This window comes from Sapajus apella, unplaced genomic scaffold (genome assembly GCF_009761245.1).
Source record: "Sapajus apella isolate SASKATOON/1434 unplaced genomic scaffold, GSC_monkey_1.0 scaffold47, whole genome shotgun sequence".
NCBI classification, from domain to species: domain Eukaryota; kingdom Metazoa; phylum Chordata; class Mammalia; order Primates; family Cebidae; genus Sapajus; species Sapajus apella.
This window is the reverse complement of record NW_022436987.1, coordinates 3054220-3081714: the sequence shown is the minus strand read 5'-3', so window position 1 is coordinate 3081714 and position 27495 is coordinate 3054220. Positions and strand designations below refer to the sequence as shown.

Genomic DNA, 27495 nt, shown 5'->3' with positions numbered 1-27495 from the left:
TAGCCCATGAAGTGTGGCTCTGTGCGGGACCTGGCAGGCAATCAGGAGGTCTTGGCCTGCCCTGTGAGTTGGCTTCTGCATGCCCATGGGGGTCAGAACTGGCAAGTATCAGGGCAGTTCCCAAAAAAATCCAAGTGGGGTCACATCAACTCTTAAGACTCTCTCCATGGCATGGTAGGGGTGGTTATATACAGAAACGTCTCAACTTTCAAAATCAGGTTTCAGAAACTGTGCCTTCAATCCTTTGTATCATGAAACCCAAATGATATGAGTGACCACGTGGCCATCTGCGGTTCATGGCCAGGATGACACACTGCTGCTCTGTTACCTGTGAGTGAGTAGAGCTGCTTCTGCCCTGTTTCAGAAGTCTTATAACTAGCCAGAGATTCTGTAGGGATTTTGTTCTCCAAATTATAGATGAGGAAACTAAGACTTGAGGACTGTGTTCCCAGGTCATTCAACCAGTAGGTAGCAAAGCTGGCCTTAAACCTGGGTCTGCTTTATTCTAAGTTGTTCTTCTTTTCACAAAAACTGGCATAATGGTGGCAATGTTGGAACTTGGTGTCAATGGATTTCTTACTCAGTGTGCATGTGCATGAGGGAGAGGGGAGGGGAGAGAGGAGAGGAACAGGGCTCTGGGGAGCTCTCTGTACAGCTGTGTTTTGCCCTCAGGTGGCCAAGCACAGAGATGGCCTCACAGAGGGCCTGTGGGGGTAGAAGAGAGGGGTGGCCAACCTTACCCATCCACCTGTTCAGTTGCCTCCTTGGGGATCCTTCACTGCTTTCAAGGGAGTCCCCACTCTGGCCACCCCATCTCTCCAGGACATACTCCAGGGCTTGGCTCCCAAGGCCTTTCTTGATTTGGCTCCTGCTGACTTTATCAGATTTTTCTTTCCCTGGGCTCCCAACTCCAACACCATTCTCTCACCTAGTTGTTCTCAACTGAGGGTAATTTTGTTGCTCAGGAACATATGACAAAGTCCAAAGACATGTTGGTTGGGGTTCAAAGAAGGGGTACATCTACCCTCTGTTGGCATTTACAGGGTAGAGACCAAGGATGCTGCTAAACATCTTAAAAGCCACAGGATAGCCTCCATCACAGAGAATTATGCAGCCCAAAGTGACAGCAGCACAGAGACCAAGAAACCATCTTCTAGCCTACCAACTTTTGGCAATTCCTAGGTTGTGCTAGGCTGTTTCAAGTCTGTCTACCTGGAATGCCCTTCCCCTTTGGCATACGTGGGGAAGTATGATTCATCTTTCCAAATTCAAGTGTCACCTCTTCCATGGAACCTATTCTACTCCTTCCCCAAACCCCCATTAAAAATGACAACATGCTCTTTTAGGCTGCAAAGAAACTAATATTGGAGCATCCATAACCTTTGGCACAGTCTTGTTTGAAACTGGTCTGTACTACCCCACTAGACTGTAAGCACCTTTAGGCAGGGACCTTGGCATTCATGCCTATATCTCTGGCCCCAGCATGGAGGGTACATACCACACACATGAAGGAGTGTGGATGGGAAACTTAAGAGCATGGATCTCCTTGGCAACTGGAGGCCTGTCTATAAAGGAGCCAGCCCAGAGCAAGTGCTCCAGGTTTGTGGTAAGGATTGGGTATAGCAAGACAACAAGGGACTTCAAGGCAAGCTGTGCTCTGGCTCAAGGGCAGACACGTGGGAGAGCTGACCTCTAACTGGATCATGTGGGAAGGCTTCCTGAGAGGTGGTCTCTTTGCCAAGCCTTGAGAGACAGGATTTTGCCTCATGAAGTGGACTAGGAGAAAAATGCATTCCCCAGTGAGGGAAGGGCCTGAGTAGACACCTGGAGGGAGGAAAGACTAGAGTGTCTGGAGAGGAAACAGACATGTTTGGGAAGTTGGTGAGTTTGTGGTGGAAACCTGGAGCTTGAGGTGCCCGAGGGCCTTCCACTAGGGGGTGCTGTTTAATCAGACATTATGCTTGAGCTGCTTGGAGGGCAAGGCCTGGGAGGCTGTGTGTCTGCTTGGGTGGAGAGGGCACGGCGTGGTGTTGGGCTTGCCTCTGCTGAGACGCTAGGAGGGTGCACTGATACCCATTGCAGATGAGGGGCGATGGAGTCAGGCAGGACTGTGGAAAGGTGCCTCATGTTTTTCCCACTCACACCCTAAACACCCGCCTTGTTCCGCCACAGTCCCGTGAATGGAAAGGCACGTTCCTGTGAAGCAGCCCCGGAGGGAGTTCCTGGTGATCATGTCACAAAACGCAGTCACTACAGAACATTCAAAACAGGTTTTCAGAACTTTTTTTCCAGCAGGTTTTATGAACTAACAGCTCTTCCCCTCAGGTGTGAGAGCTTCCAGGCTGTCACCAGAAATAGCACAAGGCATCGAGTCTGTGTGCTGACAACTCACTGCCCTCCCACAAAATGGTCTGCAGTCCGGGAATAAAAGTACAAAAGGTATAAGGCCTGTGGTGAAGAGCGCAGCCCGGTTGAAGACACACATGAACTCTGGGGCCACCCCTGGACACCTGTCCCACAGCTCTGCTTCGTGCCTGTCGGCACCCTGTCCAAGATGCCCTGCCAGTCCGACCGGGCTTGCAGAGGGGGCTGCCAGCTCCCCACAGAAGCAAAGGCTCTGGGCCCCCACACGTGCCTCCCTGGGCTCGCAGCCATGAAGAGAGTCATCTCCAGTCATCAGAGTTGGGGACAGGCAGATGAGAGTCATTCAGCAGCTGGTCCTGGCTCAGCATTGTCTGAAAGGACACAGCCGAAGGGGCAGTTCAACAGAGTTTTGGTTCAGGCTGCCCTGCAGCAGCTACATGGGAAGCAGAGGGCCCAGGGTGAGGGCTGCATCTGATGCAAGTGCACTATAAGTTTATGGTGTCCCAAGAAACCCTGAGTATTAGGGTTTAATAGAATAAACACACTATTAAGATAAAAATAAATTGTTCATCTTAGAAATACATTTCCCATTTTCAGGCTACCAAAGGCCTAGATCATAAGGGCAAGTGTGGGCAGATTCATGCATGGGCCAATAAATAAAAAAGTTAAATAAAAGTGATCCTGTTTGGAGTCAGTGAGACTTTCCTGTTTTGTCCTTGGATACAAAGAGACTCTTGTGTCCCTGTCCTTGTCCTGTCTTCCCAATGTGCCATGCTAGACAAGCAGATAAAGTACAGTGACGAGGCCTTGATGGGAACAGACACTGCAGCCAACAGGCTCAGTGATGGGATGTCCAAGAACTAAAAGGCCTTGGGAGTTATGGGCCTTCAAAAACAAATCCTATGCACTGTGACTGCGCTCTGTGGCTGGCTTTTCCTGCCAGCTCTAGTCTGCCTGTAAGCCTGGCAAGGAGGATGTCATTAGCCCTGCTTTACAGATAACTAAGCCAAGGCTCAGGAGAGAATGGCACTTGAGGTCACAGAGCTAGTAAAGTCAGAGCAGGGACTTGAGCCACACTCCAAAGCTGCTTTTCGAGGCCAAGCTGTTTCCCCATTATATGGTTTGTCCTTTCGGGCATGCCAGGATGCGCTCACAAGCCTGCGAACACATTGTGATACCCCCAAAGTCAGAGGCAAGCTAGGATATGCATGTGTCTCTGGGCAGAGGGTGGAAGCGTCCACCAGGAGAGGATGCAGGCTGGGCTCTAGACTGATGAGACAGGTGATCCAGAGCTGCTAAGCATCTTGGTTTCCTCACCTCTGAGCCTGGGAATAGGACCTGAGACCTAGTGTGTACTTTAGCTGGCTTTGGCTAAAGGCCCATGAGCCTCCCCATTGCCGGTAGGGGCTCAAGATCCAGCAACAGGCCAACGGAGGAGGCCCCTGGGCTGCTTTCTGCCTCGGGGCTGGCTCAGGCTCAGGCTGTGACCCCAGCACTGAGCACCCTTCTTTGCTGTCCCCCGGGCCTTGTACACTACCATACCAACTCACTGGGCCTCCCTGGCACCAGTCTGACTGTGGGGAGAAGGTCAGAGTCCTACCGTAAGGCGGTGAATGTCTTGGGAGAGGAGCCCTATCTGCGTCACGGTACCTTCCGAAGGTGCCATCTGTAAAATGAGCAGCAGCTTGGTCAGCATACATGGATGCAGCTCGTGATTCACAGAGATGGCATGCAAGTCCTGTCCTGCTCAAGCCTGGCTTCTCCAGGGCATGCTCCCCTGGAGGGATGGGCAAGGAGTGGGCCAGGCCCTGAGGAGTGACAGGTGGGTGGAGCACATGCTGCCGCTTCTATTCCTGGGGAAAGGCATCAATGTCCCACACTCCATGCACACCTCTCCTGGGGCCCCAGTGGGCACTAGCATTCAGGGTACATAGAGGCAGGACATAGGCAGGGCTTGTCAGAAGCAGCCCTTCTGCATGTGGTCAGTGTTCCAGCTACTTCCAGGAGCAGAGAACAGTAGGAATGAACATCTTCAGGATGCTAAATAGACCCACATTAACCAGGCAACAGAGCCCAGACACCAATGCCCTGGTATAGGTGGCCATCCTCCCCAGTAACCAAGAGCCTCCCTTCTCCCCCTCCTTCTCAGGTAATGTTAGTCTCTTCCTTCTTCCCTAAACCTACTTAGACACTGTAGATTTGGAAGCATTCTCTGTAAATTTGAAGGGCACCAAGTGTAACCCCTCCCTTGTTTTATAGGTAGGAAAACTAAAGCACACAAAGGGAACAGGACTTACTTGAGGGTACAGAGAATCAGTGGCAAAACAGTTCCATGCAGGGTTTGAAAACAGGCACATGCCGAGATCTCTGTAACGCGACTTAAGAAACAAGGGACTAAGCCTGCCCTGACTGGCTCTACAACTGCAATGGCCAGGTATCAGCCTGAATGCGCGCTTGTCATCCAGCAGACTTGGGTACCAGGATCTAACAGCAGCACTGCCAGCTGGCAAGCTTGTCCCCACATCTCTCACCTCTGAGGAGGCAGTGGCCTGCGGCAACAGACCATGCCTGAGGCTGCTGGTAGTTTAAGAAGCAAATCTTAGCAGAGCCTCCATCTGGTACAGAATCAGAGTGCTACAATGGAGTCATCACACCGTGCCCAGGCCGTCAGACAGCAGTGGCATGGTGTTACTCTTCTGTGATGAGGCCCAGGGTATTGAGGGGAGCCAAATGCTGCTTGGGGGCAAACTACAGTCTCCTGACCAGGAGCCCAGACTGGCAAGGCATGTCTCACCCTTAGTCCCAGCCAGACAAGTCCCATCTGGACGAGTCATTATCAGTCAGTCAGCCTCTAAATTAAGGGGACAGAGCTCTTCCAGTTCCGCCAGCACAGACAGACCATCACCCACCGTGGTTATAAGTCTAGCTAAGCTAGTAATAGAGAAGCCAGCAAAACATATGAAAGAACAGAGTCTTTCCAGCAAGGTGCCCTTCTCGTCTCCCCACCACCCTTCACTGAGGGTGTGGGGGGAGCTCATGCCACTGAAACAAACCAGCTTTGAGATCTGCACAACAGATGTGCCCTACAGTCAGGACGTGCATGATACACAAAGCCCCCCTCTGCTTCACAGAGGGAAGCAAATTCTGGAGCAGCGAGGCCATAGACCTCTTCTGCAGGATATGGGTGGGGGTATCTCGCCTTGTTCTACCCTGCCTGGTGAATCCTGAATGTGCACCTGGCTGAGGACCAGGCTCAGTGCCATCAGCTCTTCAGCTCTGCAATCGGTAGGACTCCATTTCCAGATATTCTCAGCTCTCTTTCCCCAACAAAGTTAAAGGTACGTTGTGCTGCCTGCTTTCCACATAAATATTGTTTTTATTACAAGAAAGAAGAGACCACCTCTGAAGTAAGGCACAACACAATTGCCACTGTGGCAGAAGTCCCTGTTGCTCATCCCTTTGATCTCAGCCAACACTGTGGCCCACGGGCCTAAGGCACTTGAGCTTTTCCCTTGATTGAAGCGCAGGAGGTGCCTGAGAGCTGAGCCTCATGGGAGTGTCCATGGTCTCTGGACCTGTGTCCAAGTTCACGTGTTTCCACTGGTGGTGAAGATGGACATCAAGAATTATGAGAAATATAAAAATGTCTTTAAGTGTCTTTCCTCCTGAGTCCATCTTTGGCAATGGTCCCCAAAGCCTGGCCCCTTAGAGATGCAAATCCAGATCCTGGCCACCCTCAGGGTTCAAAGAGAGACTGGCCCAGGGGTACACAATTGCTGGAATGTTCTCTGCGAGTCATGCACACGTGCAGGGGTGAGGTACAGTTATATGGTGACACACATGGTGTTACTGTGAGCTCTCATGGTGCACAGAGAGGGCAGGTGATAAGGGCATCAGCTAATCTGTCCCACCTGGTCCAGCCCATCCAGTTCAGGGGAATCAAGGGGGCTGAGGCTCCGGTAGCCACTGTAGACCCTGTGACTGTCACTGACACCGTCATTAGGCTCCATTGGGCAAATGTAGTCTGTTGATTCATCGAACTTCTTTTTTCTTATGTTTCCAAAGTGTGAAAATCCTAGTTTCCTAGGCTAAAACACAGCAAATGCAAGATTATGCAATCAAGGCAGTATGCAGATATGACTGACAATATACTTAATAGCAGGCCCACAAGGAAAGCAATAATGTAAACTGCTCCTAGAAAGACTCTGAACAAAACAGAGCTCTTATAAGCAATTTCTATGCTGCGAAAAGGGCAACAGGTAAATAAACTTGAAAAAGAGCTGCTCCTCAAATACTATGCCTGAAACTCATGCCTGGCTACCCCACCAAAGTGACTTTCTTATTTCCACAGATGAACTGGGAGTTCCTTCAGAAAGTACTTGAGATCTGCACTTGAGGCCAAGCACAGAGAACTTGCCTCACTATAGCTGCTGGCACCCCAACCCCTTCCCATCTCAGCACCTGGCAACATCTAAAGGCACATAGGATAGCTCCAGGTTGCTCCTTGCCCTAGTGTCACCCAGCACTGTTTCTGTTTCTGCTGGACTCCTCCAGACACACTTCCTGTCCTGCTCCCTTGGGGAAGGAGGTCTGTGCATGAGTTGTAGCTGGGCACGAAGCATCAACACTACCAGGTATAGGACCAGCCTGGCCTCCACAGGGGTTGCCTGTGGGTCTACAGTCTGGGAAGAATGTGGTCTGAGAATGCTGTGGCTCAGGCAGGTCTAAAGGACTGTGTGGGATTTTGGGAGCCCCAGTGAGTAGTGTTGATGCTTGGAAGACCTTGGGACCTCTGGGCATCTGTGTGCTGGCCACTTCATAAAACAAGACAGATGAGACCAACTTCCAATGGGAGCACTTCCTATGCCAGCAGGACAGTTTTGGCCAAGATCCCATGGCATTGTGTCATGCAGATGGGTCTGACCAAAGAAAAGCTAGACTCAGAGCATGTCCACTCTGCAAGATGAGTCATGGGAGCAATGGGGTGGAGGATGAGCTCTAAGCCACCTGAGGATAGGTGCTTCCTGCACATACTTTCTATTTTCTAAAGAAACCTGCCCTCTCTTCCTTGGATTCAAAATTGGTGGAGAACTGGCTTAACAAAGAACTGGCCTAACAGCCCACAGGACCACAGCAGAAGCTGGAAGGGCCTCCTTGTCCAGGTTGCACATGCTGCTCTGGCAATAGGCGTTGAGCCAGGTGCTGTGCTGGAGGGCCAGGAGGCAGCCCAGGGCCCACCCAGAAAGGGTCTGCAACTCACCCGGACTTTGGCTGTGGTGGTCAGTGGTGTGTAAGCAGGTGAGGACATTTTCTCTCGCTTTTCCTGTTCAGCCTCTGGACCAATCAAGGCATTGAACTTGGTGGTCAGGTGGCGCCTGAGGAGCGTCTTTTGTGGGGGGATATTGAGAAGCATAGCCAGGGTGTCCCCCGTGAAGCGTGGCTCCAAGATCTAAGAAGGAACCACAGACAAATCTGGCCAGGGGCAAATACAAATGGCTCCAGGTGGGGGATGCCGAGAGATTGGCCTGTTAGGGCCGGAGGCACCTCCACAGCAGGGGCAGGAGCTCATTCACTTGTTCTGAGTCCCACTCCTCCCACTGGCTGGCACAGGGCCTGGCTCTAAGCAGACACTAGCACATTTGCTGACTGACTAACACCTTGTTTTCACAGCCCAGCAGAGAACTGGGACCTCTTGGTGAGGCTGTCTCCCACGGTCTCCCCTGGATGACATCCAAGCCACCACACTTCCTCATTTTCCCTCTGGCTTTGTGACTTGACAGATCTGAGTAGTAATAAGGATCATACTGCAGCAAGTGGGAAGCTGCATTTTTATGGCCTTCCTGTCTCTTCCCTAGCCCCCCGTTCCCTCAGGACAGGCAGACCTGCCTTGTAAGTGTTGGTCCTCATACAACTCATTGACCTAAAATCCTCGGGTCTGATGCCAAGGAGGTGCTTCCAGAAGGCATCTTGCTTCCATGAGGTATTAATTCTTAAGGACAAGTTATCAAAATACTTTCTTTGAGATGTCAAATTATGCAAGAGCTTCAGATGAAGTACCTATTTTTTAAACTAGATTTTATGTCTTGTCCTTAATAAGTTTCTGAATATCCCATTTGCACCAAGGCAGATGGGTTAGGCCAGAGATCCACTCACAATGAGGCCTCCATGGACTCCACTCCCTCGAAGATTGGGTGCATACTCTGCCAGGTCCACAGATCGCAACCATTCCATCACCCTGTGGTTGGACCACTGTACAACTTCTGAAGGAGAAAGGTTACTCTGTCAGAGGGAGAAGGAGAGTGAGGAAGTTAGTCTTAATAGGTCCCACCATGGTCCTCTGTGGAGTCAGCCCCTGTAAGTGACCCGGCCCCAGATGCACCCCAACAATGGAAGACCCTCAAGCTTGGTGACCCACACCACCTGCTACAGCACCAGCCTCCCCAGTTTCCAGGAAATAGAGCTCCCACTGAATCTTGCAAGATCTTCCACACTGAGATATCTGAATCCAGAATTCTGTTACTTCCTCATTTTCTGGCTTTGAGACAAATAAATGAGGACATTATAGTTATTCTTTCAGTGATTTAACAGAACTTTAAAGATGACCGTCAATTACAATTCAAGTGTTTTATAGAAGAAAGATCTCCCTGGTGTGGCCAACTGTTTTAGGGGAGCACACCTTAAGATACTTATTCCTAAGTGCTCTCATGTAGCATTGTGGTCTTAAAAATGCACAGTGCTGTGCCTGACATATACAAGGCATTCAAAACATGTTTGTTGAATCAGGAGAAAATAGGAGATAGATGTCAAAGGTAGCAGTTTTTAATCTCCCAGGAAGCTGAGTTAATTCTATAGCAGGGTTAGACCTAGTTCCCAGGAACAGAGGAGATAGGATGTTACTGACAATCTTCAGTTTTGGGATCCACCAAGAACTCCGAAGTTCATGGAACATAATCAGTTATTTCATCATGACTTGGGGTGCTGTTAGTTACCTATGCTATTTCTTCTCTAGCAAGACTGCTCATGGATCCCCTGTACCTGGGCCTGAAGATCAGTTACTTTTGGATCTATGAGTAGGGATACATATTCTGAAATGTCTAGCTTCTATGGGCTCCTCTTCCCTCTCCTGTCTCTTCTCCTCTCTTCCACTGTGGCACCTATCTTTCCATTTTGTCTTTCCCTTCCCCTCTTCTTTGCACCATCTTCTTATCTCCTTTTATCACTATGATGACTTTATAGCACATGTCTCCCCAGTGGACGGTGGGAGCTTAGAGGGCTATGGCTACTATGAGACATGAAGTATAGGTAACGGGTGTTTGGGGCACCATGAAGCACGAGAAAACAAAAGAAACCCAGGCACCATGATCCCTAAAACAGTGCTTTTATGCTGTCATTCTTGTTTTCTCTTGCTCGATGTTGCAGGGGTCCTGGCTCAGAGCTACCTGGAGAGATATTATCATGGTCTCACCTCATCAGCTGGCCGCCGGTGCAGGCAGTGGGGGTTGAACTTGTTGACATGCAGCACGTGAATGGCACATTTGATGCTGAGATGATGTAGTTGGCTGGTAACTTTTAAGAAGAGTAAATCATTCTGAAAGAGGAAAGTTTGGTTGATAAACTAGTTTCCAAAGTGACAAAAGACCCCTGATGTCCCTTCCCAGACCAAACATAGACAAGTCAACCACATTTCAGGAAGGCACATGTGGAGACACCCATAGCTTATTACAGTGGTTTGTACTCTGCTACTTGGGACCTTTTTTTTGTGACAAATGATATTACTTCAAGGCCATAAGAATATATGGAATCAAGTTTAAAATAACCACCATGGGTACACGTGAGCTGGGTGCTCACAGGCCCCACTGAAATATTTAAAGAAAAAGTCCTCACCACAGTCAGGTATTGCAGCATTCGCCCGTCAACTCGAGATTCATGAAACTGGTCTTTGTACTGGGGTAAGCCAATATCATCAAGCCACCCTACAAATACAAAAACCCCAGATGTGTCAGGATTCACAAGAATGAGAGAATGTAGATGCCAAGAAAGGGGAGCAAATTATATTTTGAGGTTCCAGTTTTATTCCCCAAAATGTTTGGTAATTCCTCTGCCTTTTACAAGGAGACAGCTGTCTTTGAGGTAACCATTTAACAGGGAAATTCCTTCTACCCTTAGTTGCTGCTGGAAACATACTTAATACATATATGCCTGTCCTTACGTGTCACCCAAATGTGGTCTAGCAGTGCAGACTTCTCCTCCTGCTTGGTGTTGATGGCTTTCACTGCTAAGACAAGTTTCTTCCTGTGGAGAGGGTGCTTAATTCCTAGCTCCTGAAATTAAAAGGTGAAGACCACATGTGAAATTTTGGCATGCAATTTGGCCCTCAAAGAAAGCAGCGTCTGGGTGGAAATGCTCTGAGAGTATGACAGTGGATCTCTGTACCATGCCCTAGGATGCCAACCTGCAGGTACAGAGGGACTCTCAGCCTCCTCCATCCATCCTCCTGTGTGTGTGGGAGGAGTGGCGGATCCTGGCCTCCCCAGGCGTTGGTTTGGGGAGAAATGGGAGTCTCCTCTCCCCAAGCTCAGCCCTTACCTTTTCCATGTCCTGAGGGGTGGCTGTCAGTAAAGTGTGGCCGGAAGACACCCACTGCCTGGCGAAGATCACATATTGAGCCAGGCCAAAGTCCTCCAGCCACGCACATACACGCTCTGTGCTCCACTGGGCAAAGGGGGCGTTGGTGTCACTGGGAAGCAGAAGAACAGCATATTCCTATTAGTGGGAGAGGCTGAGGTTCTGAATCTAATCATGTCTCACAAAAAATAACTGTTTTTTAACAAACAACCTCCATCATGGGATTTTGTTCAACAAAATTCCACTACAGCACACTCACATGAGGTAGGCCCTACAGTTTCCTTAATAACACAAGATCTGCATTTCAAATCTTAGGCTACTTAGAGGATGGGGCAGCCTATATGATCCTCCTGAGATCACGTTTATATGCCCTAGGTCCACATACACACATATACATGCCACAAGCCCAGAGCTGTGGCCTCATTAGGAGGAATCATCTTTTTAGGAAAATGCTTAGAAAACTAGTTTTCTTAGCATTTAAGTGGGTCAGTTCTCAACATTAAAAAAACAAAAACAAAAACAAAAAAACACCCAAAACTAAAAGCAAAAACTTTCCAGTCAACAGTTCACACCTTACATATTAACGAAAACATGGGAACATTCAAATTAAAGTCAACGAAAGGACAATATGTGTTTTATCAGTGCTAACAACATTGGTCTGAGAGTCGTAGCCAGTACTAGAGATAAATATGAATAAGAAGTATAGGTATTAGAAAGGCAGAAACAAAAAAAAAAAAGCCATTTGTTACAGATGATAGGACTGTCCATTTAGAAAACCCAAGAGAGCTCAGTAAGATGGCCAGTTATGAAATACACATATAAACGTATGTAAGATATATGTTACATACAAAGATCAACAATTTTCTAATACCATCAATGTACAGATACTAATGGTTCTGTTAAAATAATTTAAAAATTCCACTCATAGCAACCGACATTATAAAACGCCTACAAATTGTCTTAACGAGAAACATTTGGCCTTGTGTGATTATGTGTGGGGATTGTGGGGGTGGGGAGAGGTGCTGACTACAACAGTCAACTGAGCAACATAAAAAAGGACATGAAAATGAAAAGCTAGATTATGTTCCTAGACAGGATGACTGGGTTTTATAAAGCCATCAATTCTTAAGGACATCCATTCTTCATTTAAAGTGTGAATTTAACAGCACGCTAAAAATCCCAATGGAGTCATTTTTTTTTAGGAGGGGAGGATTTGACAGTGCAACTCTCTGTTCATAAATGGGGATTTATAGAATACTGAAGACTAGATATTCCTTCAAAGACTAGAAAGATTCCTTCAAAGCATCCCTAACATACTACATTAAAACGTATTTTTTTAATGTCTGGTCAAACTGTTCTTAAAGTTAGGGAATTCCTTAAAGGATAAACATGGTAAGAAAGCTTCATTTTAGAATAATTGCTAGAGATGATGTATATCCTGGGGCAGGGACTGATCAATTGCAACCTGGAGCCTGGGCTTTCATGGGTCCTGAAAATGTTTTTATGAGGCCTAGAACTTATAAAATTTCAAAAAAGTATAAAATCTAAATATTAAATTAGAAATAAAAGGAATATTTAGAATTAGAAAACAAGCCACAAAAACTGCAAGTTTTGCAAAACTGAAAAAAAATCACAAAATCTAGAAATATTAATATTTTATTACATAAAAGGTAGATATACCTCTATAGTTTGATTCTTTTTTGAGACAAGATATTTATTATTTTAGAGATGGGGTATTTATTTATTTTAGAGACAGGGTTTTAGTAATTAATTAGTTTTAGAGATGGGGTCTGGCTCTGCCGCCCAGGCTGGAGTGTAGTGATGTAATCATAGCTCACTGCAGCCTTGAATTCGTGGGCTCAAGCAATCCTCCTGCCTCAGCCTCCCAAGTAGCTGGGACTAAAGGTCTGAGCCACTGTATCCAGATATAGTACTTTTTTACTCTCATATTTTGGGTGCATACTATTTGACTGCTTCTTTATATGTCCACAATCTATAATACTTTCTATGAAAACTGATGGTTGATTTAGTCTTTCTTCCAGTATGACTGCTCTTTATCTTTTATGACAATAGTTAAAAAAAAGTCTCCACAATTTTTTTTATTTTTATCTTTTTTTTTTTTCAGACGGAGTTTCGCTCTTGTTACCCAGGCTGGAGTGCAATGGCACGATCTCGGCTCACCACAACCTCCGCCTCCTGGGTTCAAGCAATTCTCCTGCCTCAGCCTCCTGAGTAGCTGGGACTACAGGCGTGTGCCACCATGCCCAGCTAATTTTTTTTGCTATTTTTAGTAGAGACGGGGTTTCACCATCTTGACCAGGATGGTCTCGATCTCTTGACCTCATGATCCACCCGCCTCAGTCTCCCAAAGTGCTGGGATTATAGGCGTGAGCCATCGCGCCCGGCCTTTCTTCACAATTTATAACTGGTATTGTCATGGACATTTTTAAAATCATTTAAATTTAGAAAAGCCTCTGTCAAATGTCTTATATGTGAGTTGTAAAACTACACCTCATTCAAGTTTTCTAATGCTATGGCTAATCTTAAGCATTCTTTGAATTTGACAATATTCATTTAACTCATGTGTTGTCTATGTCCTTGTGGCAGTACATGAGTTTATATCATCTTTGTCACTGTCAGTATATCATGTAAACTCAGCAAGAAATTTCAACCTTTTTCCAATGAGTTCATATGATTCATCTTATATGAACAACAATCTAGGAGGCCATTCATTCCTTTTGTTTAAAACTTGCCTCTTTGTCTTAGCAAATTACTGCTTTTGGTATGATCTGGATTTTTTGTTTGTAATTTATTTTTTAAGGTAAGAAAGAATAATTTCTCTCAAATTTCAATGCTTATTTTATCACTTCTGTTTTATATTCTATTTGGTTTTTATTTCATTCATTTCCTTGTTTCTTGGAAGTGGGAAAAACAAAAATATCTGAGGGACATTTCAGTTCTTTTTAAAATTTTTTAACTTTCATATTTTGCGTAGTCTTTGTGAACCTAACATTTCAGTTCCAAAGGGAAAATAAGTGTTTCTGAGATCATAATTTGAAAACCTCTGTCCTATAGACCTTTTCAAAACCACCTAGAGCTCTGTTCCTCATCTCCATAGTCTTTCCGTTTTTTGTTTTGTGATCCTCTCCTCCCTCTTAAGCCTTGAGTTGCTCGCACAGTATCAGACCCAGCTTCTGCACCTCCTCCTCAGCTCCTCTCAGTGCCAGCATCTCCCACATCCTCAGCCAGGGCACCACTCAACATTCTAGGAAATAATCTGGAGATGACAGAGAAGATACCCTTCATCTATAGCCAAACCATTTATTTTGCTGACATAGTCCAAAACATCTTTTCAAATTGCAGTTCAAATGATATAGCTGAGATTTATCAAATATGCTCTTCTCATCGGAGGGAGAGAGGACATGGCACATTTACAATTACACAGTTCACCAGTGAGTACGGAGTGCTGAGCGAATCGGCACAACGGGAAGTGGAAGTAATTCTGGAAGCCATTTGTGCAGTGGGAAAGCTAGTGAATCAAACTTAACTAAACATGCAGTGTCTGTAAACCACATACACACATACCCCACCCTACCCTAAACCCAAACAACATGGATCCCCAGATCAACTTCCCCTTAACAAGTCCCCTGAAACCCTCACAGCTGCCCTAACACCACCTGTTATACGGAAAAGTGTAGACCAAGGGAAAGTTGGAGTAAAAAGAGTCAGGAGTCTTGAAACTGGCTGTGTTTAAAATTGCCAAATTTTCAAAACACCTGGCCCTATCGACACTATGATCAAACTCTCTCTGGACTCTGGAAGGGCTCCATACAAGTGAGGGTCCCCGAAGCTTAAGCGTCTTTATATTCATGATGAATCTGACTGACTGTGCATGTAGGAAAAGGAAACAAAATGGGGCCCAGGGCAGGGGAGCGGTAGGATTGGGGACACCTCTTAAAGCTGGAGTCCTAGGGCAATACACTCAGTAGATCAACTCAGAAAAAAAACACTCCGCAAAGATAGGATCCAGCCATGTGCCTCTAGAACCTGTTTGCCTTAAACATTATGCTTTACTGCCTTTTTCTAAAAAATAGTAACTCATAATAAACACACATACTAAAATAAATCCTAAATGGATTATTCAAAGTTTTAAAAAATCATAGAAAAAAATTTAAAAAATGAAAGAATTCACAAATTGGATGAACCTAATTCTATATAAACATAAAAATTCCATATATTAAAGTATCACAAACAAAAGTAAAATTCTACCACAAACCTATAAATACTGTCACAATTTTTAGACATGACTTAATATCTTAATAGAGAACAGTTAGAATCTATAAATACATTAATAATTAAATAATGAACAAGATGCAGATAATTCACAAAAGAATTAAAATGACAAAAACATAAAAACTAAATTACCAATGCAAATGTAATTTGGATGTTCATAAAAATAGAAAACTTTAAAAAAGAAACATTTAAATACTTCATGCTGATAAGGATGTGGGTGTAATAGGCACTCTCTGTCCAGCAGTGCTGACTGGAATGCAAATTGGTAAAACTTTACCTGGGAGGAGAAAGACAATAAAACGTGTTCTTCCATAATCTGAGACAGAGGGCCTACACAATATTATCAAAGATCATATAAAAAAATAAATTGTTTTATTGAACAAAGAAAGGTTGGGGCTGGAGACTTTCAGTAACAAAGCACCTTTCCTAAAGAATATGAGCAACAGTTTTAAAGCTATACCTAAATATTAATATCTATAAATTATAAGTATTACCAGAGGACATTAACATATACCAAATTTCTACTTAAGAGTCGTAAAGGCCTTTCTTGTCCACCAGCAAATTCATTTTGCACTGTTAGGATAAACATAACAATCTCATCAGGACCTCTTCACACTTCTTCCCTTTATCATCTACTGTTATGGTTAACGAAGCACAAAGACATTCAAACAAAGCAGCCCTGTGGCTAGAACTGCAATTTTTTTTCTTTGGCAAAGAAAGTTACTGACCCTGGTTACCCCATACCCTAAAGTGACTGGCAGAATACAGATGGCTCCCTAACCATGCACTTCTACTCCAGGGACAATGCTGAGGGGTCTTAGAAAAGTTCCTACACCCTGTCCCAATGATTCTCCTTCTAGAATCAATCCTTCAAGAACTAGCCAGAATTAAAACAAAAATGAATCACTAAAACTTGCTATGGCTTGATTTTTTTTTCAGCTCAGATAAATCAGAAACAACAGTAATGTCTACATTGAGAAGACTGCTAGGTAAATTGGAATATCTAATTATTGAATATACAGGTAAGCCTTCTCTGGCTCACTTTCTAAGGGCTCTGATTTAGTCTCTGACTTAGACTATGTTCTTAGGTTCTCTAGCCTCTAAAAGCTAATGGTCTACACATTCTATTGCTTCTTTTCAAGGCACCTGGAGCCTGGGGATACTTGTCAAAGAATAAATGGATCTGGAAAGGTCCCGTATCTCATGCACCAGGAGGACATGGCAGAGACAAGAAGCCCGTTTGGCAAGCTAGGGAAGTGAAGTATCATATCCGTGAGCAGCATAAGTGAAGGCTCCCTTCCACAGGGGATGCAGGTCTGCCAAAAATATGAAGCATTTAGCGAAATGCTTTTCTTCCTTAATCGGAATCTAGACTGTATTATTTCTGAGAACTGATATTTGAATTATATGAACCTTATCCAGTAAATGACCTGTACTTTGCATTGGTATATGGGAATCTTGAGGGGACTAAACTGAAGAGAGTTAAGCCTTACTTTTTTCCCTTTTGGTTAGATATAAAATGCCACATTCGAATCTTGTGGAAAGCCCCCAGGAGTACCGATCTTGGCTGAGTAACTCAGAACTTAGGAGATATTCTGGTGGAGGTGATGTATTGTAGGGACTGCTTGACTGGAGAGAGAATATGGAAAGGGTTTTCCCCAAAATACAGGAGTAAAGATTCACCTGTGCAGGTTCGAAGGGAGATACTGGTTTTCAGAGCAGGGATATCAAAAGAAAGTGGGTAAAACTAGTAACTGGAGGGTTTCTGCCAGGGACATGTCCAGAGAAGTTTAACGTTTTCTATGCTTTTGTATTAGGGCATGATGGGGAAAGTCACATGAAACTTCCCACTTTGATTCCAGTGCCATCCCTCTGCAACCCCTTTTAGTTAACATGCTACAGTAAAGTTTGGCACAGTAGGATTATGAAAAATAACGGCAGGTGTGGCCAGCTCCACTGACATCTTTCTGCAGAGTCTTTGTGGATGACTGACCCAGAGGTGGGTAAGAGACAAGGCTTACTTTCCCAATACTAGAGGCTGTTGACCCTTGAATGGCAGACAGCTGATGCAGAAGCTCATGTAATCCTCATGAGAACTTTAATAAAACACTTGTTTTTGACATCTACTTTACAAGTGAGGAAATGGAGGCATAGAGAGAGATACTGTATAACCTAGCTTAGGGCTCACAGCTAGGAAGTGACTGAGCAGAGATTCCTAGGGGTCCCAGAGTCTGTGCTCTTCCTGGCTACACCAAGGCTACTCAATTCAGTGTGTAAACCCACTGCCGAGAATGGATCATAGGCGTGTAGCACTGTTGAGGTGCTCAGGGAGGCCCAAGGGCCCACCTCCAACCCTAGCCAGCTCCAGCTGTAGGGAGCTTCTTGTCTTCACCTCAGCATACTTGTAAGCATAAGCAATGTGCATGCGTGTTGAATGGACAAGTTGAGAAGCTCTGCACTACGGGCTCCTGCCTTCCATTTCTGGAGGCTGTGGGACAACCGGAAACCCTCTCCCTGCTCCACCCTGGCCGGGATTTTCACACGACTTTTTGTAGATGGACTGGAGGGAGCCTTACCTTTTCTGTCCCTTGGAATCTCTGGTCCTAGAGAGTCTTGGCCCTGCGGTTGCCCGGAGCCCACCTCGTCGAAACTCTGCCATCCCCAGCGTGTCTGTGTTGAAATTTCCTGACTGAGTTCTTCGGATTCTGCATGGAGAAGAATCCATGGAGACTGTCACGGGAGAGTCTGAAAGCCTACAGTTGCTGCACTTCCTCTTTTGCAAGGCCATGCAGGCCAGAACGGTGACTCTGGGCAGCACTGCTTCTCAGTACCTTCCCAGAGATCAAGGATCACAACCTGTCACAGCTCCTCGGCCAGACTCAAGCCTCAATTCTAATCCTGCTTCTGGGATTTAGTCACTTGCCATAGAGGTCAGAGCAAAGTTTGATGCTTTGTAGGAGGCCCCAGTTTCTGCCTCATGTTGCAAAGTAGATCACTTGGGCCAGCAAGTACTCAGCTTTCAAAGATCTTTCAAAGATTTCTTAAGACAGACTGACTCCTAAGAAGGAAGAATACAGTCCCATCTGTGTCTGTCCCAAAGCCCATGTAGTATAAGCTGCAGAGATGATGTTCAGGGTGTGTGGAATGGGTGTGTGGCAAGGATGCATGACATGAAAGGCAACTGGATATATTTAATGGGTGCCTTTCATACTTCTCCTTCTCTTGGCGCTGAAAAATAACTCAGATTCTTCTCTTTAAACATGACCAATCTGATTTGACTGCTGTTTCAATGTCTGATGGACCAGGAGCTTACAGAGACTCTTTGCCCAATCAAAAAGAAAAATTCCAAGCAACATAATTATCATCAACAGCACCAACTTACTTTCCCCAGAACTTCTTAATGCCTTTGGGACTCCGTTTACCATCTGGTGTCAGAGGAGACTGGGGACCTGATTCAGTGCCCGATGATGTGGATGAGAGGTCATTGACCACAGCAGTGTCATCCCAGCCACTTTCTGTGTCTCCTGAGATTGGAAGAAGGCAATGAACATGAATGTAAGGACGTGACCTCCAGAAACCTTCTCTCCCAAGCCTGGGCCCTTCCCTTCAGTGGCAGTCCAGAGAATCTGGCCAGCTCTGCCTTCAGGGCAGAATTCCATACCAGATCCCAGAGACTAGTGGGGATTCCAGGCTTTCTTGCTGAGAAATTAATGAGCTCAATGTTTCCAATCTAGGTGAGCTAATGTCTTTAATTTTAAGGATTTGGGGTTCAAGTACTTGTGGATTATTCCAACAAGGAGCTTGCTCTCTTTTCTCAGAGGGAGATGCAGGCACGCAGGCAGTAGGGGGACCCTGGCTGAGTGTTGGTGAGGGGGAGGGTTAGGGTAGGGAAACAAAGGCATTCTCACTCTCCACCTCACCTGGAATGGGTACAGTACCTAATACGGGGGCACTGACACTCCGGCCACGGTCTCCAGTGAACCAAGAAGCAGAGAAGCCACATGAAGAAACAAGAGAGGCCAAAGTCCAGCCCAACAGAGTTACAGGGAAGCAAAGAAATAAACAAAAGAGTGTCATCGAGCAAGAGAGAAAAACTCAAACAGAAAGAAAAATAATCCCACGGAGAAGGATAGGGTGAGTGGTGACTGAGACTGACAGGAGGTTTCATGTGAGGGGACCACGTGCTCCTAGTGCCTCTCTGTGACAGGCTGAGGTGTTCACACTCGGGGACAGGGAGGGACAGCAGCAGGGGCTGAAAACTCCAGGCCACAGGCAACTCTTGTGCAGATGCCTGGGCTCACTCAGCTCAGACTAGAGCAATCTGAAGCTGTGGTGAGTCCAGTTTGAGTGTCACACTCAATGAGAACACACTCATTCCAGGGCTTATCTGGAGTTCCTGCAGCCAAGGGCAGAGCTGACCTTCACGAAGCCAACACATGGGCCAGCTCAGGCAATAGCTGAGGCTGAGGGGCCTCAGGAAGAACTGTGCCAGGACCAGAATGTTCCCTCCTGGGCCCATTGAATCTTCTGCTGCTGCTGGGGAAAGATGGCCTATTTTGAACGCAAAGCAGCAAAAACCTCTGCGGTTTCAGGTCTTACCCACCGAAAGGATAACTGTAGACCAACACACTTGCCCATTGGCCACTGACTCTATTTGCCTAAGGAAATGCTCCTACTTGGAGTGCATGATACCCTCCTACTAGGAATAGGGAAGCTGCAGAGAAGAAGGTGGAGACAGGAGAGAGAAGATCAGAGTGACAGAGGAAGGAAGCATGAGGGGCAGGAAGGGTAGAACAGGGTCTCTGAGAAGAGGGAAAACAATGCTAGGAAGGAAAGGAAGGGGTTCGAGAGGAGGAAGAGAAGAAGAGAGGAAATGAGGGTGAAAACTGCAGCTGGAAAGAAGTAGGGGATACACACACCCTGCTTTGCTGAGACTGTGGATTGCTGACCATAGAAAACAGCTCAACCAGAGGGAGCCTCTAGAGGTGGGACCACCCCAAGGTACAGCTTGTTCCAGCCACCCACCCCACCATTCTCCAATTGCGGATTGTGGTGGTAGGTGCAAGGTTCTTGTATAATCACTCAAAGTGCCAAGGACACTGCTTAGAGGTCACCAGCACCAGGGTTGGACACTTACTCAGTCTCAGCAGGCTGCTCCCCGTGGCGTCAGGCTGGCAGGCAGTGGTGGCAGGAGATTTGGCAGCTTCTCCATTGGGCGTAGCTCCTGAAAGCTTCCCAGGTAAAGTGGGGTATTTGTGCTCCGCCAAGAAAGGGCTGTCCTATTCGAAAGTGGAAGAAAGAGAAAGATACGTATTTAGCTGTCAGCCTCAGTTGGGAAATCCTTGGATATAGAATAATTCCCTGTTTTTCAAGAGCCATTTTTCATATATGGTGACTCAAAGACCCCTCAAAGATTATTTAGCTAGTCTGACAAAGGGGAATAGAGTTCCAAGGAAGGAAGAAACTTTTCCAAGGCCACACAGTAAGACAGGGACAGAGTCAAGTGCAAATCCAGAGCTGACTGCAACTGCCTCTAACAGGAAGTGAAGTTGTCTTACAAAGTGGCCTTTGCTGTCTGGCCTAGTGCTCAGAGACTCGATGAATTAACAGCTGTGAATTACTCTGTAAGCTCTTTGGATATGAAAACTGGCATTCTCGTAAAAGCTGCCTCATGCTTTATCATACATACATACATACATATATACGTAAAATAACAATTCTGCAAGAGAGGAAGCTGAGCTCAGTCTGCTCTGGGCTTCTCTGTTTCTCCCAGATTTGCTTTCCTGTGGTGAGGAGAGAGGTGCTTCTGCTAATTGGGATCCTTCCTCAGGCCAGGCAAGGGCAGACCTCTGTGAGGGCTTGACCAACTGCACAAATGATACGGATCTTGCCGGAGAACAGGTATGCTACAGAAGGGAAATTAAAGTTTAAATCTATAGCAAAAGAAAAAAATCTATATTATGATAATGGTTTCTTGAAAAACATCATGTTAAGGCAAGCAAGAAGATATGCACACCTTTGGGGGAGATGATGACAAGAAATGGGCCAGAGGACTACATGGCAACGAGCTCCTTTAGGAACTTAGGGTTAGAGTTTACACAAGGTAGAGCCTCAGTGTACCCAGCTCCATGCTTGGACCCTGGCCATGGAGAGGTCCCAAAAAACAAGCTGATTAAATGAGGAAGAAGATAGCATTTATTCGGCAAAGAGGCATATAATGGCCTCTAAATCTGCAAACCTGAGAGAAACACAGTGGAATGCACTGTGAAAGTGAGAAAAAAAGAAGAGAGAAATTGAAGCGATGTCACCAGAAGGAATTGACTGTGGATCACCTGATTAGATTCAGAAGAAAATATGAAAGACAAAACATTTCAAACTGGCAAGTCAGAACAGTAATGGGCAGCTGCTGTGACTGAAACATCCTTTGAAGTTCCATTTAGCTAAAAGCCAAGTATCCAATATATTTCTGAATTCAATTTCCTTATAAACGCATGTCCTAGAAATTGAGATTCAGTTCATTCATTGAACATTCACTGTAACTCCCTATAAATAGCTCAGAAAGGAGAGATACAGGAACAGTAAACTGAATTCTGAAAGAACTGGCTGGTACAGTAGAAGTAACTAGAACCTTGAGAGTGAAGGCCATGAGATTTTCAAGTCTGTGATGACCCATGAGCTAAAGATTAGACATGATCAGACATGTATGTGGTCAAGACCCCAGAGTTTCCAAATGGTAGTTCACGTGCCGGCTGCTCTTCCTAATTACCTAGGGCACTTGTAAAACAATATGAGTTTCCAGATCCCTCCTGTGCCCAGTCCCTGATTCAGTCTTCCTGGAAGCACACCCCATGGGTCTGTATTTTTGACAAGCATCTCAGATTATATGAATGCAGTCAGACCCAGGAACCACTGACAATGAGAAGATAGTGTTCAAAAAGTTTAGAGACCTGAAGGGCATGACTCTAAGCTCCACCTTACATAGGACATATGGGAAGAGGGCAGGGCTCTCAAAAACAGGTTTCTGACTGTATCATCATGCATGATCCCTCAAGGCAGGGCTGAGACAGCCAAGGAGCCAAGTGGGCCAGCAGGGAACTCCCTGAGGAGCTGAGATGCAAAGAGAACAGATACCTAATCCAAGCATGGGGTTTAAAAGGCAGCCCAGATCTGTAAGAAAGAAAGCAAAAAGGAATCAAGGACAATGGAAAGGGCTCTCTGGGTTCTACTCAGGCCAAGAATAAGTGCTGGGAAGAAATGACTCACTGATGGAGAAGGTGGTGCAATGTCGAGACATGATGCAGAGGAAACAGAGATGCTCAACTCCTGTCTCCAAAAAGAATACTCCTCCTGGCTGTGGGGGAACAGAAGCCCCAGCCAAGAGAGTAGTGTAGAACTGATTATCCGCTGCTTTAAATCAGAACAGAGAAGCAGCATGCCAGAGTGGAGAGGGCCTAGGCTTTGAGTCAGACCATATCAGGCAAAGCTCTTTCTCTTCCACCTCTCAGGACCTCTGCTTGGTCATTTCTAAAAGGAGAATAACAATTCCTGCTTCAGGTTTGCCAGGAAATAACATATCCACAGGGCCTAGCACACAGTGGACACTGGATAAACAGAAGCACAGGAAATATCACATACCCAGGACCTAAAGAAACAGCAATCTAGAAGAGCAGTTCTTACCAAAGCAGGCACTGGTCAGACTACATCTAGAATATCACAGTCTGGTCCAGAGCACAACTTAAAGAATACACTGAGAAACTAGTGCTGATCCCAAGTAGACTAAGCAGCAGCCTGAAAGGCTTGTGATCCATGCACATAAGAAGGTAATATTCAGTCTGGAGAACAGAGCAGTCAGAGAGGGCAGGAGGGACTTAAATTCCAGAGCTATCAGAAGTAGGGGAGATTGACTTTATCCACGGGCTAGACACGAAGAGAGAGGATCAGCAGATGCACATTTTAGGGAAGCTCACAGAGCTGGAAAAGAATACAAAGGATGTCTTACAATGAAGTCACAGAAAGCAAGAGCCAGTTTAAGCAAGTGCCAGACACAAAAGTTAGGGCTGCTGCAGAAAGATGGCTCTGGAACAGTTCTGGCCCTATGGGACAGTTCTGGGAGGGCAGTGGTGTATGTGGGTGAGCAGCGAGCAGTGGCCATATTGAACAAGATTGTATAAGATTGTGATTATGGGCAAAACCATACAAAATTAATCTTTTAATCTGGAGCATTTTTTTCTTTATAAATAGTCCCATACCACTCATATTTCTTGGTAATCAAATTGGGATCTTGAACCTTGAGCCTGTGAACTGGGCGTTCTTCCAAAGGAGCAGGCGGTCACTTACAGATGTGCTTTAGAAACACCTGTGAATGACCTCTGTGAAGCTGTGGTGGGAGGGGGGACTGCTGAGCGATTTAACAGCTGTCCTCACAAGTAGCCTTTCGGTTCACAAAGGGACCACACAAACCCCAGACTCAAGGGTCTGTGTTCTGGAGCACCTGGGCAGGAGAGCAGGCAGAAGACTTTTGCTGTACAGCTCAGATGGCCCAAGGAATGGCTGCCTACTTGAAGCACCAACCGCTACAAATATGGAAGTGTAGAGAAACCCCTTATATAGATGCAGAGGTGCAGAAAAGATCTTTCTCTTAAGCAAATGTGGAGGAGCAGAGATGCCTCATTTTACCAGATGGATGTGAAAATATAAAATGACCCCCTCAGGCAGAAGTCAGCAAGGAATAAGAAGCTCCATGTTTCATGTGGACATGGAGGCAGGGGACAGAGAAGGGAAATGCCATCAGCCTCACAATACAATACATTTTCTATATACTGTTATAAATCGTGGTTGGATGTGGCTGAAATTATGCTAATTATATGAATCTTCATTTCTTTATGGGTTCAACATTTGTGCACTGGCCTAAAAACTTAATCCTCTTCCACGACAGAAGAAGAAAATTAGTCCTAATCGAATTTTTATAACATAACTTGTTCACCAAAGCGGGACTGAGTGTGCACTTGTGGTTTATTTTTTAACCATGACATATCAGCACAGAAAGGATGACAGTGTGCTGAGATCGTAGCAATCCCCTTCCCAGGGATTAAGTCAACTTTCTTAATTTCTCTGAGCCTGTAAAATGGAGGTGGTAATAATAAATTCTGTCCCACAGATAATGGCAGTGAAAGCATGTTAAATAGTTGGGTGCACATAAAGATAAAATGGGAAAGAAAAGTTGATCTTTCCCCTCTTACCCCCTTACAGTTAGTACATTTTAAAGCTACAAAGCTATGACTTGCCAAATTAAAATACTTGCAAACAGTGTAACCACAAATAGGCAACAGGGCATGAGGTCAACGCACCTTGGGCTCTACCACCGGGAAGAGCTGGTTCCCGTCCATACACTATGGAGTAACAAGAGGATTTCGTTTATGTGGAGAAAAGAGATTTGTATTATTCACAAACAGCAACAACTCAGAACTACCCGTCTGCTTAAATCTGAAGGGCTCATCCCCTCCCTCCACATCTTCATGCCAGGTAATCACCATCCATGGCAGAAAACAGTTCCCTGTCCAACTCCTTGGACAGATGTCCTGGGCAGCTGCCAGCAACATGGTCGTGGCAACCAAGGGACACATGACCATGAAAGCAGAGCCACTGAATGAGCCCAGGGCTCCTGGCGACTTCAGCTTTTATGGTTCTCCATTGTATCAACAGGGAGGCTGACCAACGTTATTGGAAACCAAGGGATGCCATGTAGCACGGGCTCACTGAAGGGTCTCTATCAGGACAGGCTCCCTCGGTCTCTAATGACCAAGCTCAAGAGCCTGCTACTGTCCCCTGCAGCGTGAGGTCCACCCACATGATCAAGGGCTACTCCCATCTAAGGAGCCACAAAACCCTCCTCATCTTCCCAGACTCTTAGAACAGCTCACTCTCCAACATCTTAAAGATCCCCCATCTTCTCCCTGGGATCATCTACTTTACTCACATTAATTCACCAATAAAAAGTCTGTATGATGCCCCCAAGTTCCGCAGGGATATAGGACTAGTAGTCACGATCTTCCCTGGCTCGATCTGTCTCATGGCTCTGACCTTACCTCCTCCTACTCCCCACCATTTCCCAAAACCCACCAGTGCCCAGCAGACTTTAACCAAGCTTTGCCTACCTCAACATCTCTCATCAACTCCGGGCAGCATTTCCTGAATTATTCTTCCTCTAAGATGCTTTGGACTACACCTGATTAATTTTCTCAAAATGTTCATGTAATTCCTGTTTTCCCCACAACTTTATAAAATCTTCTACAACGTAGGGACCAGGACCTACCCATATCCCAGTACTAGGCTAGGCCCAAAAAAGTAACTCAGTCATCCTTAAGGGTAGGTTGATGAGCTGACCTTATTCACAGATCCACTTCTCAAGTCTTCTAGACTACAAGAGAGCTTTTTCTGAGCCCTGAAAAAAACACAAAAGAAAGAAAGAATTACTGGAGAAGGAGGTAAATGTTATCACTCATGCAGAGGACATTTCAAATACTTAACCAGTGGTCTTCGGCTTAGGTTCAAGGTCATGAAAAAAAAATACCCTCTCATAACAGCCTTTACATATAAAATTAGACTGGCCCACCCTGGGGGATAGATTGGTCCAACAATGTGTTAGTAAGGGCATGAGGGCATCACTTAAATCCAAATGAAATGTTCTTGCACAAAAAGCCAGAATACACTCAAATTCTGCTGCAACAAGGTGACAATTGTGCAGTCATCAAAGACCAATGTCTACAGAGTCAGAAGAGGGGAAAGGCATGAATGCTGGGCTTGTCTGAGTCTAAGAGTAATCCAGGGAGGAGGGACCTGAGCCTCCTTAGAGTGGAGGTGAACACACCAGCCAGCCGTGGCTCCAGATCACCTGCTAGGAACCTTCCACACTCTGCTCTGGATCTGCATGCCCTATCTAGTCTGCTTAGAATAATTTGGCTCTCTCAGGGGCTATTTTGCAGAGAGGGGCACCAAATGCATCAAGAGGCCATGCCACAGTGGTCCCAAGGGTAACCTTTTGCCAAATCTCCTTGGCAGCCATACTTCTCAGTTTCTATGAATAAATCAGCATTTAAAAAAATCTTAGTCTCTTTTGAATCTGGCCAGTGTGAGTTCCTTGGTAGTGACCTTCCCTCAGCGAACTCACAAACCACAATTCTTACTCTCCAAAACTAAGGATTGGCTGATCAACTTCTCTAACATTACCATTTTCCTCTGGGGCTACAGGCTCAAAGGAACAAGTGCTTTCTGGAAAGTGGACTCAGAGTGCAGGCTCCGGAGACTCAGCACCATTCTGGGGAGCTTCTGTGATGCTTATGGTCATCTGCCCCAACACCTTACCTGAAAGGCAGCCTGCTCTTGGCAGTGAAGCCTCCATATCTCCTTTGCAAGGAGCTCAATTTGGAAATGTGTGCGAAAGTGCAGACATAGGGAACTAGACTTAGGTTTGTTTTAGAGGGAACAAGACAGCTGGCAGTCAAATGACCTCAGAGGCGAACCCATTTTTAGTCCATTGTTGTGAAGCATCCCCAAAGCAATTAGACCAATTGCTATGAGGAGGCATGTCCATCCTCAGAGAACTTGGATTTACAAAGGGCTAAATTCACTCCAAGAGCAGAAAGCAGAGGCTGACAAAAACAACACATATCATGGCATGCTCTCAGCTCTGAGTAGCCACTGTAAGACACAGATGAGTTGCAGCCACGTCTCCTCTGAGGCTCTAATCCCTGGCCAAGTCCTTTCTCAGTGACAATGATCCACACCTCAAGCTGAAGGATGAGAAGCCCTTTTGTAGCCCAAAGAGGTAGGCCTGGTTTGTAAGTGCCCTGACTAGAGAGGGGCAGGTGCACCTAGGATGCAGTGGCCATGCTCAACACACAGGACCAGTCACCATCCACTTCGGCAGCCCCAAGGCACGCCTGAGAGCACAGTGGCTATGGGGAAACGCTCAGGCCTCTTACCTGGTTTCCAGTGATTTCTGTGGCAATGGAGGTGGCCCCACTGTAGGAGAGCTACATCCCAGAGGCATCTGCACCAGAGATAGAAGAGTCATGGTAGAGGACAGTCTGTCTGGTGACCACCCACCATCTTTCCCCCTTCTTTGAATGATTCCTTTTAGGGAGACATTTTCTCCCTGGGTACAGCCATGGTGGACACATCACTATAGATGCCCAGCTCTTTCAAGATGCCAAG

The 27495-nt window shown here is 45.9% G+C and overlaps 1 protein-coding gene across 23 annotated transcripts in view; it reads right to left on the bottom strand.

Annotated features, from left to right (window-relative positions):
* Positions 1-2266: 2266 nt before the first annotated feature.
* The window catches only part of PPFIBP2 (PPFIA binding protein 2), a 141173-nt gene continuing 115944 nt past the window's right edge, over positions 2267-27495 (bottom strand). For 15 of the 23 annotated variants that reach the window (XM_032240619.1, XM_032240625.1, XM_032240639.1 and 12 more), the window contains 16 exons: positions 27264-27331; positions 25666-25723; positions 24630-24671; positions 20420-20561; positions 19221-19253; positions 18665-18806; positions 17859-17987; positions 10951-11101; positions 10574-10685; positions 10249-10337; positions 9830-9952; positions 8518-8643; positions 7625-7813; positions 6276-6452; positions 3965-4030; positions 2267-2735 (listed from right to left, as the gene is read on the bottom strand). In XM_032240619.1, the coding sequence (XP_032096510.1) occupies positions 2664-2735; positions 3965-4030; positions 6276-6452; positions 7625-7813; positions 8518-8643; positions 9830-9952; positions 10249-10337; positions 10574-10685; positions 10951-11101; positions 17859-17987; positions 18665-18806; positions 19221-19253; positions 20420-20561; positions 24630-24671; positions 25666-25723; positions 27264-27331 (1719 nt within the window). In that variant the 3' untranslated portion in view covers positions 2267-2663. Of the gene's footprint in view, positions 2736-3964; positions 4031-5717; positions 6453-7624; positions 7814-8517; positions 8644-9829; positions 9953-10248; positions 10338-10573; positions 10686-10950; positions 11102-17858; positions 17988-18664; positions 18807-19220; positions 19254-20419; positions 20562-24629; positions 24672-25665; positions 25724-27263; positions 27332-27495 lie in introns of those variants that run through there. The other 8 variants (XM_032240624.1, XM_032240636.1, XM_032240641.1 and 5 more) reach the window with 5 other exon arrangements.